The sequence below is a fragment of the Wickerhamomyces ciferrii genome, contig 00209, assembly GCF_000313485.1.
Source record: "Wickerhamomyces ciferrii WGS project CAIF00000000 data, strain NRRL Y-1031 F-60-10, contig 00209, whole genome shotgun sequence".
NCBI classification, from domain to species: Eukaryota; Fungi; Ascomycota; class Saccharomycetes; order Phaffomycetales; family Wickerhamomycetaceae; genus Hansenula; species Hansenula ciferrii.
The window spans coordinates 1-11,986 of NW_011887531.1; the positions used below are offsets into that span (position 1 = coordinate 1).

At 29.3% G+C, this 11,986-nt stretch overlaps 6 protein-coding genes across 6 annotated transcripts; 4 read left to right on the forward strand and 2 right to left on the reverse strand.

The window, feature by feature from the left end:
• Window positions 1-47: 47 nt before the first annotated feature.
• Window positions 48-1,760, forward strand: CHR3 (MFS transporter; the record flags this gene model as incomplete). Its single annotated transcript, XM_011274067.1, has 1 exon — window positions 48-1,760. One exon carries the CDS (start codon window positions 48-50, stop codon window positions 1,758-1,760), a length of 1,713 nt encoding a protein of 570 aa, XP_011272369.1.
• Window positions 1,761-2,161: 401 nt separating this feature from the next.
• Window positions 2,162-3,337, forward strand: VMA5 (H(+)-transporting V1 sector ATPase subunit C; the record flags this gene model as incomplete). The annotated part of the gene is made up of 1 exon (XM_011274068.1): window positions 2,162-3,337. One exon carries the CDS (start codon window positions 2,162-2,164, stop codon window positions 3,335-3,337), a length of 1,176 nt encoding a protein of 391 aa, XP_011272370.1.
• A 527-nt stretch (window positions 3,338-3,864) lies between these two features.
• SMY1 (Smy1p) lies at window positions 3,865-6,138 on the forward strand (the record flags this gene model as incomplete). The annotated part of the gene is made up of 1 exon (XM_011274069.1): window positions 3,865-6,138. One exon carries the CDS (start codon window positions 3,865-3,867, stop codon window positions 6,136-6,138), a length of 2,274 nt encoding a protein of 757 aa, XP_011272371.1.
• Window positions 6,139-6,285: 147 nt separating this feature from the next.
• On the reverse strand, window positions 6,286-7,557 carry NEM1 (Nem1-Spo7 phosphatase catalytic subunit NEM1; the record flags this gene model as incomplete). Its single annotated transcript, XM_011274070.1, has 1 exon — window positions 6,286-7,557. One exon carries the CDS (start codon window positions 7,555-7,557, stop codon window positions 6,286-6,288), a length of 1,272 nt encoding a protein of 423 aa, XP_011272372.1.
• A 930-nt stretch (window positions 7,558-8,487) lies between these two features.
• On the forward strand, window positions 8,488-9,303 carry BN7_5359 (SDR family NAD(P)-dependent oxidoreductase; the record flags this gene model as incomplete). Its single annotated transcript, XM_011274071.1, has 1 exon — window positions 8,488-9,303. The coding sequence occupies one exon, from the start codon at window positions 8,488-8,490 to the stop codon at window positions 9,301-9,303; it is 816 nt and encodes a 271-aa protein (XP_011272373.1).
• A 143-nt stretch (window positions 9,304-9,446) lies between these two features.
• BN7_5360 (RING finger and CHY zinc finger domain-containing protein) lies at window positions 9,447-11,858 on the reverse strand (the record flags this gene model as incomplete). Its single annotated transcript, XM_011274072.1, has 1 exon — window positions 9,447-11,858. One exon carries the CDS (start codon window positions 11,856-11,858, stop codon window positions 9,447-9,449), a length of 2,412 nt encoding a protein of 803 aa, XP_011272374.1.
• Between the last annotated feature and the right edge of the window lie 128 nt (window positions 11,859-11,986).

The window sequence follows — 11,986 nt, forward strand, 5'->3', positions numbered from 1 at the left end:
GAAGGGGGTTTCACCATAGCATAAGTTGGTGCTTGAATTAAATCAACATGACAGCTCATGGAGGAATGATTAAGCTAATATTGAGAGGAAGTTTCTTAGGGAAATTTATTTACAAGGTATCTGGTGGTAAATTACTAATTCATAAAGAAGATCATACGGATTATGTTATACCTGAGAAATACATCTCAAAACAAAGCTTGCTAGCGAGTAAGGACTCATCAATTGAAAAAGAAGAAGAATTCATAGGCACAGGTTCACAAGATGGTATATCAACAACTAATGACTTAGAATCAAAATATATTATTGTTACTTGGGATGGTGAAGATGATCCAGAAAATCCAAATAATTGGCCATTACCTATTCGTATCTATGTTAGTTTCATAACTGGTGTCATGTCAACATTCACATATATCGCTTCAGCAAATTATACACCAGGTTTAAAACAATTACAAGATGAATTTGGAATTGATCATACTAAGGCAACACTACCCTTATCATTGTTTGTTATTGGGTATGGTATTGGACCAATGATTTTCAGTCCATTATCTGAATATAAATCAATTGGAAGAGTTAGAATATTCATCATTACATTAGCAATTTTTTCAATCTTACAAATCCCAACAGCTTTAGCTAAAAATATTACTTCATTAACTATATTAAGATTTATTGCTGGTATTTTCTCTTCTCCTCCCCTTGCAATGGGTGGTGGTGTCTTTGTTGATATGTATTCACTACCTTATATGCCTGTGGGACTTGCACTTTGGGGGATTGGTGCTTATTTAGGTGTTAGTTTAGGTCCAGTTGTTGGTGCTGCATTACAAGTTGGTACTAATGATTGGAGATGGAGTTTTTGGTTTTTATTGATTGTATCAGGTGCATTATTATTTCTTTACCTAACTTTTGTTCCTGAAACTTATCATCCTATGATTCTAAATGAAAAAGCTGAAAGATTACGTCGTTTAACTGGAAATCCAAATATAATCATCCAAGAAGATTTAAATTCAAATCATCAATCCATAAGTGGATCATTGAAAGAGATCTTATGGAGACCTATTGAAATAGGAATTTTTGAACCTGTTATTATGTTAATTAATATTTATATCTCTGTGATGTATGCAATTATGTATCTTTGGTTTGAAGCTTTTCCTTATTATTATGGTGAAGTTCGTGAATTTTCCATAATGGGATCAGGTTTAACTTATCTTTCAATTGTTATTGGAACATTATGTGGGGCTTTGATTTATATTTGTTTAACTTTTAAACAGTATACTTATCCATTATTAAGAAAAGAAACTGTTCACCCAGAAGCATTCTTACCAATTGCTATACTTGGTAGTATTTTGTTACCTTTAGGAATCTTTATATTTGGATGGTCAGCCACCACAACAAATCATTGGTTTGGTTCATTAATTGGTGGTGCTATATATGGTGCATCTGGTATCATCATGTTTCAAACGTTATTAAATTATGTTGGTATGTCATTTTTCAGATTTGTTGCTTCTGCATTTGCAAGTAATGCATTTATGAGATCAGTTGTTGGTGGATGTTTCCCATTATTTGGTAGAGCTTTATTCAAAAATCTTTCAACAAAGAAATTCCCTGTTGCATGGGGTTCAACTATCTTGGGAGTTATAACTTTCTTATTGATTTCTGTCCCGGTTTTGTTTTATTTTAATGGTCCTAAATTAAGAGCAACATCTAAATATGCTGGTACTGGTGATGAAGAAGTTGATAAACAATTTAAAAACGATGGTCATTGATGAAGTTTTTGAGCTGTTGATTTTTCCTGGGTACTTCTAGATTGATATTACATACGTATATATTACATAAGTATTTTAAATCTACTTGATTGTATTTCATTCATTCTTGTAATTATCTATTCGTACTCTCAAATATATGATCTATTTTTCTTTTTATTTATGTCACATTGAGAATCGAGATCTATATTATTTCGGCTAATTAAAGTTTGTCATTTTATTTACCCTATGACGCACGTGACTTCTAATTTACCCGCCAATCATGAATTTTGGCAGCTTTTTGGAATTCTTTAAAGGAGGAAGGAAGCCAGATAACAATAATATGAAATATACACAAGGCAGAATTGTGAGATTTGATAACTATAAAATAACATTCATTCATCAAAAGACATTGAATTTTAATCATGTCCGAGTCAATTGCTAGTTACGTATTGCTATCTTTACCTTCTAAAGCAGCACCAGAATCAGCTCCAACTACTGATATTAATGAATGGTTAGAACAAAATTTATTAAATGGTAAATCACAAATTAATAAATTTCAAATTCCAAGTTTTAAAATTGGTACTTTAGATCAATTAGTTTTACAAAGTGAAGAATTAAGTAAAATAGATGAACAATTGGCTGGTTCCGTTGTTAAAATTGTGGAAGTTTTAAGTTCTTTATATGATTATAATTATCCTTTAATAAATTCAATTAAAAAAGTTGATGATAAATTTGTTACAGATTTTGCAGAACATTTCCAATGGAAGAATGCCAAATTTAAATTAACTGATCCTTTGAGTAAATTAATTGATTTAATTTCAAATGAAGCATTTCAATTAGATACAGATGTTAGAAATGCTTTTACAAATTATAATACAGCTAAATCAAATTTAACTGCAGCTGAAAGAAAACAAAGTGGTGATTTATCAGTTAAATCATTACATGATGTTGTTAAAGCTTCTGATTTTGTTCTTGGATCAGATCATTTACAAACTGTTTTAGTTGCAGTTCCAAAAAATTTACAAAAAGAATTTTTAAATACTTATGAATCTTTAGTACAATTTGTTGTTCCAAGAAGTGCTAAAATAATAACTGATGATAAAGAATATTATTTATATGGTGTAACATTATTTAAAAAATATGTACAAGAATTTTTACATGCTTTAAGAGAAAGAAAATATGTTCCAAGAGATTTTGTTTATTCTGAAGAATTATTACAAGAATTAAAAGAAGAACATGATATTGCAGCTAAAAATGAAAATCGTTTGAAAAATGATTTAATTAGACTTTCAAGAGCCGCTTATTCAGATATAACTTCAAATTGGTTTCATTTAAAAGCTATTAGAATTTTCGTTGAAAGTGTTTTAAGATATGGATTACCACCAGATTTTAATTCAACAATTATTAAATTACCAACTTCAAAATCTTTAGAAAAGGCTAAACAAGAATTATTTCAAGAATTTGGTTATTTAGGTGGTAATGCCTTTTCTGTTGATAAAAAGGGTAAAGTTAAAAAGGATTCTTCATTAAATGAATATGCATCATTAGTTGATACAGAATATGAACCATTTGTTATCTATCCAGTGGAAATTAAATGAAATAAAACAAAAAAACTGAAACCTCTACTTAATATCAACCACCTTTTTCAATCTATAGAGAACTACAAAGAGTAAATAATGAAATAAAATACTTGACTTTTTTTGCAAATTAAACTAATATCAGTAGTTTATATTGATTACATAACCAAACTTTTTGGTACGAACCACGCCATACAAAATTATAAAAGCGCGTTTTTCTCCCAAATGAAAACAAAGAAAAGTGCACATCAACAGGCATATCAATTCCATTCAGATTGGGTATTCAGATCACATTCTCCATTGAGAAACTGGTGGTTATTTAAAAGAGGACGCGTGCTGGTATTTGGATCAAAAGAGTATTTGCTGGATAAAGAAGAGTGATTAAGAAAGGTGCAGGTTCAAAGAGTTTTATGGTTTCTTTGGCGGTTGAAAACAAGACAGATCATCAAATCAGTAAACAATAAGAGACCATTCCAACGGGTTTTCCACAAGATCAACATCATATTAGTACTAGAAAAACACATAACCACAAGATACATAACATAGAGATGGTACTGGAAGAAACACAGCTGAATAGAGGTGCAAATGCCCCACCGCTGTTGTCACCTCAAAGTCCAAAGTTCCCAGCTAATTCTACTCCTTTGAAAAGAGGAACTTCACCAATGAGATCAAATTCAACAGTAAGAAGAACAATGAGTGAACGCAAACAGAAAAACAGATTAAGCTCGTCATCATTGATGACACCACATCAATTGAATTCTCCAGATTCTACATTTGATCAAACACCTATAAAGAGAAATAGTAGTGTGCTTAGGAGTAAAAGAATGTCACAAGAGGTTAATAATATCAAAGTTGTTGCTAGATTTAGACCTTTAAATAATCAAGAGATGAATGCAGAAAACTTATCATCATCGCCATCATCATCATCTTCTTCTTCAGTGGAATTCTTAGATCCAGAATCTCTTTCGATTAATAATGAATTTTATACTTTTGATAAAGTATTCGATCCACAATGTTCACAATCAATGATTTTTGATTATTCAGTTGCCCAAACTGTTGATGATTTATTTAAAGGTTATAATGGAGCAGTTTTAGCATATGGACAAACAGGATCAGGGAAATCATATACAATGATGGGTTCATCAATAGATGAAGAAGATTCAAAGGGAATAATACCAAGAATTTCAGATTTAATTTTTCAAAGAATTAGTCAAGGTGATGAAAATATTGAATATACATTAAGTGTTTCATATATGGAAATTTATATGGAAAATATTCGTGATTTATTAAGTCCAGATTTCCAAAATAGTTTAAATTTAACTGTTCATGAAGATAAAACAAGTGGAGTTCATGTAAGGAATTTAAATAAAATTTATATTGGTTCTTCACAAGAATTATATTCAGCTTTGAAAAGAGGTTCTGAATTAAGAGCTACTGCATCAACTGAAATGAATGTTGAATCTTCAAGATCTCATGCAATTTTCCAATTAGATTTAACTCAAGTTAATCAACTTGATGGTGCTACTAAAAAATCAAAATTATTCTTGGTTGATCTTGCAGGTAGTGAAAAAGTTAGTAAAACTGGTGCATCTGGTCAAACTTTAGAAGAAGCTAAAAAAATTAATAGTTCTTTAAGTTCATTGGGGAATGTTATAAATGCATTAACTGATTCCAAATCAACTCATATACCATATAGAGATTCAAAATTAACAAGAATTCTACAAGAATCATTAGGTGGTAATTCAAGAACAAGTTTAATTATAAATTGTTCACCATCTATTCTGAATTTACAAGAAACTATTTCCACTTTAAGATTTGGTACAAGAGCTAAAAAAATTAAGAATAAAGCACATGTTAATACTGAACCAAGTAGTTTAGAAATGATGAAACAAATTGAAAATTTGAAATTAATCAATGAACAACAAGAATTTAAGAATAAAGAACTTTTGAATGAACTTGAATTATGGAAATCAGGTTCAAGATCAAACGGTCCAACTGATGAAGAAATAGCTATACAAAAACAAAATGAAGATTCCAAAAATAAAGAAACAGATTTAATTATTCAATCACTTAATGAACGAGTTATGAAATTTACTGAAATTTTCTCACAAACACCAACATTACAATTAGGTTCACAAGTAACAAATGTACCATTACAAAAACAATTAGAAGATACATTATTTGTTAATAAATCATTAATTGAAGATTTAAATGAAAAATGTTCTAAAATTGTGGAATTAGAAGTTAAATTAGATCAAGTTCAAGATAAATTAAATAAAATTTCATCAATTGATCCAGAATTAGAAGAACAAAAAGTTCAAGCTTTGGAACAAACTTTAGATAAATTTAGTGATAAATTAGAAGAATTAGAACAACAAAATAATTTATTGAAAAAAGATATGATTTCCACCAAAAAAATTGCAGATACAAGAAATGAACGTATTCAAACTTTAGAATTAATGGTCAAAGATCAACAATTACAAGCAAATAAAGAAAGTGCAAATTTTGAAAGTAAGTTAACTTTCTTAAAAGATAGATTATCAAGTGTTAAGAAATCATCATCTAATCAAGCGAGTTCTAGTCAACAACAACAATCTCAACAACAAGGTCAAAGAAGTTTTTCAAATAATTTTATGTCACAAATTAATGAAATTGATTCATCATTTGATTCTTTTAATAGTGGAGAATTTAACAATTATAGATCTGATGGTAATATGTTGTCCAGAAAAACTACTAATAGTAGCAATCATAGTTTTAATGGTAGAGTTGGATTAAATTTAAATATTTTAAAACCAATTAGAGGTGGTGGTAAAAAGGAATAAAGATATACCCAGGTGGATACTCATATAATGAAAAAGAGAAGGGAGTTAAAACATTGCTACATTTTATATATATTATAGACGTATAATTTCATTAATATATTATGCATAATTAATTATCATTAGCATTAACAACATGAACAGTATGCTTTATTTTTCAAGTGCAATTTCACCATTTTTTAAACCTAATATCGATCTCACATCAGTTGTAAATCTAAGACCATTTAATAAAGGTATTAAATTTAATAAATCCGAATCACTTGGATCATTAATCCAACCTTCCACAATTATAGCATTTGATTCATGCCATGCATAACTTATAGGAGAATTATCAATTATGATTAAATTTTGTAAATTTTTATCAACAATATTTAAATCTTTAATATAACCTTGACCATCTCTTAAAGTACAATGATCTCTATAATATCTTTTAGAAAAATATTTTCTTTCAGATTCTAACCAATCAATAACAGGATCTGCATATTCTTTAACACTTGCTGTGAATATAACTAAATTAAACCATTTTGAAATTTGTTTAAGAAAATGATCACAATAAGGACGTTTATAAACATAATATAATGTGGCAACTTGATTACTTAATTTGACTTCAATCATATGACCATTATTCATTCTTGTACCTCTTGATAAAGAATGTACTAAAGTTTCATCAAGATCTAATATAAGAGTTTTTTTATGATTTGAATTTATTAAATTTCTTGGGAATACAAATTTTGGGAATGATAAATATTTTGAATTTAAATTTGATAAAACTGATGAAGTTGGAGAAGTTGGAGATTTTAAATCAATTGGTTGAGTTAATGAGTTTGGTGATAATGATTCAGTTTCTTCATCAATTTCAGGGATTGTAAAATTTTTTGAATTTGATGAAGATTGTGAATGAGAATGTGAATGAGAAGGTGAAAGTGAAGGTGAATTTGGGGTTGATTTTGAGTTTGCTGAAATTGGTGATAATAATGGGGAAGGTGAATTTGATGGTGGTTCACTATCAGAATTATTTGGTTGTTGATCTGATGTATTTGGTTTTTGTTCATTATATTCATTATATTCATGATCTTCATCTTCATCATTTGAAGATCTACTTTCTAATAGATTCAAAGGGAAAGTTATTATGAACCAAGTGAATAATAATGGCCGTATTATAATTAAATTTGGAATGAATAGTATTATTCTTAAGAGAAATGATAATTTTGATTCATTTGATAATGTATTATTATCATCAATATTTGTTAATTCATCAAGTTCATTAGATTGCCTTTTTGACACAATGGATATTTCATCACTTGAATCATTAGATTTATGTATTATTTTAGAATTCTCTCTTGGTATTATTTGTGAAGGATTTGTTGAATCATTATTTAAAGCACGATCAAAAGTTTGTGCAATATATGATATTGAATTCATTTGTTGTTGGTAATGTATATGAATCTGATGGGTAATGAATTATTATACGAGAGATCAAGGGATATGTATGAAATAGATGAAGCCTTGATGAAGAATGGTGAGCAACAATATGGTATGAGTGTAATGAATGTGATTGAATTATTGTTGATATCTTCAATTGAATTATTATGATTTAAATCTGATTATGGTTGTCTTACAAAGCCACTAAAATACTTTTATTAAACTTTAGTTTGAGGTTTTGAGCTCATCTGTTGGTCTGGATTTGCTTTTTCTGTTGGTCCAACCGAGGATTGGAATTGGATTACTTGATTAGGCAGTCTACCGAATGCGGCAATGGTTACGTGTCGATGTGCTTTGCATATGATGATTATGTAATTCTTATGTAATTCTTATTTTCACCTGACCAAAAACGTGACTGATTTTTAACTTTTCTCAAAATTCACATTTCCGATCGGAACTTTCCCTTAATCTTTATTTAAACAAGTCCGCTCGTTGACCTCAAGTCCAATTCAGATCACTGAACATCAATTACTACCTACATTCCAGTCTAAATTGAAACAGTTAGGTCTGATATGCGTTACTATTACTTGCGTAAATCCAATTTATCACACATATTTAAGCCACGGATGATTCCAGTTATCGGTAATTTCTGGTAAGTTTAAGTGTCACCCAGGCTCCAGCTCAGGGCTTTTTTTTTTACTTGCTCGATAAATGCTTGAAAATTTGAATTCCTTTGTGGAGTAGCGAAATTTTCCCATTTAATGTATGCGATTTGCCTCGGTGTACTCAACCTGACGTTAATGAGGGCAACAGTCATCACTAAAATTATAAATTTGATCTATGGTATTTCAGGTATATAGCTAGAACAATGTCCAGATTGTGATTATCTTCATTGTTTCTTATTACACGTATTCCCTGGGTTCTATCAAAATGACTAAATTAAACGTTGAGGGTAAAGTCGTCGCCATCACTGGTGGTTCAAGAGGTTTAGGTCTTTATTGTGCTGAAATATTATTAAGAAATGGTGCTAAATCAATCTATTTAACTTCAAGAAAAGATAAAGCTGTTCAAGAAGCTGTTGATTATTTACAAAAAATTAATAAATTAGATGAATTAGATGCAAAAATCGTTGGGATTGCTTCTGATGTTTCTAATAAAGCTGGGGTTGATCATTTTTTCAATACTGTTAAACAACATGAAGATCATGTTGATATCTTGATTGCAAATGCTGGTGCTTCATGGGGTGAAGCTTTAGAAACTCATCCAGAAACTGGTTTTGATAAAGTACTTGATTTAAATGTTAAAGGGGTTTTCTTAACAATTCAATCATTTTATCCATTATTGAAAAAAGCTGGTTCAAAAGATTATTCATCAAGAGTTTTAATAATGGGTTCAATTGCTGGTATTCAAATTAATGCAATTGAAGGTGGTACATATGGTTATGCTGCTTCAAAAGCTGGTGTTATGCATATGGGTAAAACTTTAGCTTTAGAATTAGGTCCACAAAATATAAATGTTAATTTATTAGCTCCAGGATTTTTCCCAACAAAGATGTCAAATGGGTTATTAGAAAATATTGGTGAAAAAATGGTTAAAGCAAATCCAAAGAAGCGATTAGGAAATCAAAAAGATATTGAAAGTGTTGTCTTGTTTTTTTGTGCTAAAGAATCGGATTATATAAATGGGGCTGTTATTCCAATTGATGGTGGTGCACATCTTGGTGAAGCGCCTGATTCAAAATTATGATCATCACGTTTAATACCCAGATGTATTATATATTATCTTTATTTCTTTCTAGCTACGTTTTATATGAATTTAATGACCATTATTTATTAATATATTATCATACAATCATTAGTAGTTTATATATATATGCCAATGAGTTTACATTAAAAACCATTTATATTTTCATCACTATCAATTAATTCATCACTTTCATTATTCATATCATCAATCATTCCAACTAATGACCCTGATGCTAAAAATTCTCTTAATGCACCTGTAAAACTTTGAACAGGCCCAGTAGTTTCATCTATATCTTTATCATTATTATCAATATTGTTATCACCTTCATTACTTTGATCTGGTTCAGGTGTATTATCTTTTGAATCACTAAAAATACCATCACTTTTAAATCTATTTTTTAATGATTTATTAACTCGAAGAAAATCTTGTTCATCACTTTCATCATCTTCACTTGATGAATCTTGAATACTTTGAACAAATGTATCAAAATTTTGTAAAAGTTGTTGAGGTAATGTTAAAATTCTACCTTCATTTAAATTTGATTGTTGTGCGGAATTTAGATTTGTAGAGCCTTCATTTGATTGTGAAGAAGGTATTATTGGATTAACAATTCCTTGACCATTTGAAATTCCTGCACCTGCAGCTCCTGAAGATAAAGTTGTATTTAATTCAATATTATAATTTGTATTTAATAAATTTGAACTATTAATTGGTATATTTCTTAAATTTGAAAAACCTGATCTATTTCTTAATTGATTAGTTGTTGTAGAAATATCACTATCATAATCACTTTCTTCAGGTTTAATTAATTTTAATTGAACTGTATTATAACTTTTACAATTATCACATTTTAAACCCAAGACATGATAAGCACATGATGATTTTGCATTACAATCATTACATGATATAACACAAGTCCATTGACAATAAGGTTGCGGTAATGGTTGTAATGATATTTCCATATCTAAAACTCTAAATTGTGCTTCCATATTTAAAACAGTTTTTTGACATGTTGGGCATTTATATGAATGTTTTGAATGATCTTCATAACATGATTGATGAATTGCATGACCACAAGACATGAAAACAACAGGTTTAACTGATGTAAACATATATTCTCCACAAATTGGACAATCTGATTGTGTTGCTCTCTCGATACATCTATGATCATCTTGTAATTCAATGGAAAGACATGCATTACATCCTTTACAATGGAAAAAATCTTGTCCTAAACCCAATCCTAATCGACAAATACCACAATCATCACAATGATAAATATCTTTAAAATCATCATTATCATATAATTTACATTTAGAACAATAATATGAAGCAAATTGAATATCACAATCTTCACAAAATTCACTAGGTTCTTGAACTGCAAAACATTTTAAACACATTATATGTCTTGTATTTTCTCTTTTAAATTTATGACCTGATATTGATTCATCATGACAAATTGGACATCCAAACCATTTTTTACAACGTGGACATTCCATTTTACAATTCCTTTGATAATGTGGACATCCAAAAATATCTTGATCTTCATTATGATATGTTGGTTCTTTATCTTCTTCATTAACAATTACAATATCTTCATCGTCATCATCATCTTCTTCATAATCATAACCTTCTTCTCCTTCTTCAGATGATTCTTGTTCTTTTCCCTTATCTTGTTCTTTATTATTTATAGTTTGTGTTTGTTGATCTGCTGTAATTTGTAAAACTTCATCACCATTATCATCAACAAATCTAATTTTATCATAATGTGCACCCATCATTAATTTTTGAGTTAATCTATTTTTTTCTAATTCACTTATATCTAATCTTCTTATTTTTTTAATTCTATTTCTTAAAAACATTTCATCATTTGATTCATGATCTTGTGGTATATTTGTTAATTCTTCAACTTCAGAATTAGTTTCTAATGTAACTTTCTTCAAAGATTTTTTTTTCTTCTTACGGTGTGTATGTTTTGAATGAGATGATGAATGATTTCTTGGATCTTTATCTTCAGGAATAATAACTTGATCCAACATGGGGATGTCTTTAGGTTCCACGGCGGCTGTTATAACATGAGGTTCATAATTTTCTTCTTCATCTTCATCACCATGAATTGCACTATTATCAATAGCTTCATCAACTGAGGATTCTAATGCAGATCTTATGGTTTGAAATCTATCCAATGCTGATTGTAATGAAAACCCACTTTTCAAATCTTCAATCAAGTTTGATAATTGTTCACGTCTAGAAATGGTTTGGACGTTAACATTTGAATTAGCATCTTCCTTATTATATGGATTATAAAGATTTATATTATTCCAAAAATTGGGCATTTTAAAATTAGTAAATCTTCCAATGGATTCTAGATCTCTCGATGTAGGATCTTGATTATCTGATTCCATTTCACTTTCTGAGCCTGAAGAACTAAATTTCTCTAAATCAGCTTCATTACCATCAATTCTATCATCATGAATACCTTCAACAATGCCATTCTCTCCATTTTTACCGCTCCCACTTCTGATTTCTTTCTTCTTGTCTATAATATTCCCACTCATCAGCAGCTTTGACACTCTAGCAGCAACACTAGCTTCAAAATCAACTTGGAATTATGGAAAACACCTTTAAAACTTGATGAACTTTTGGTCAAAAGATCAACAAATTTTGGCGTATAAACGAAAAACCC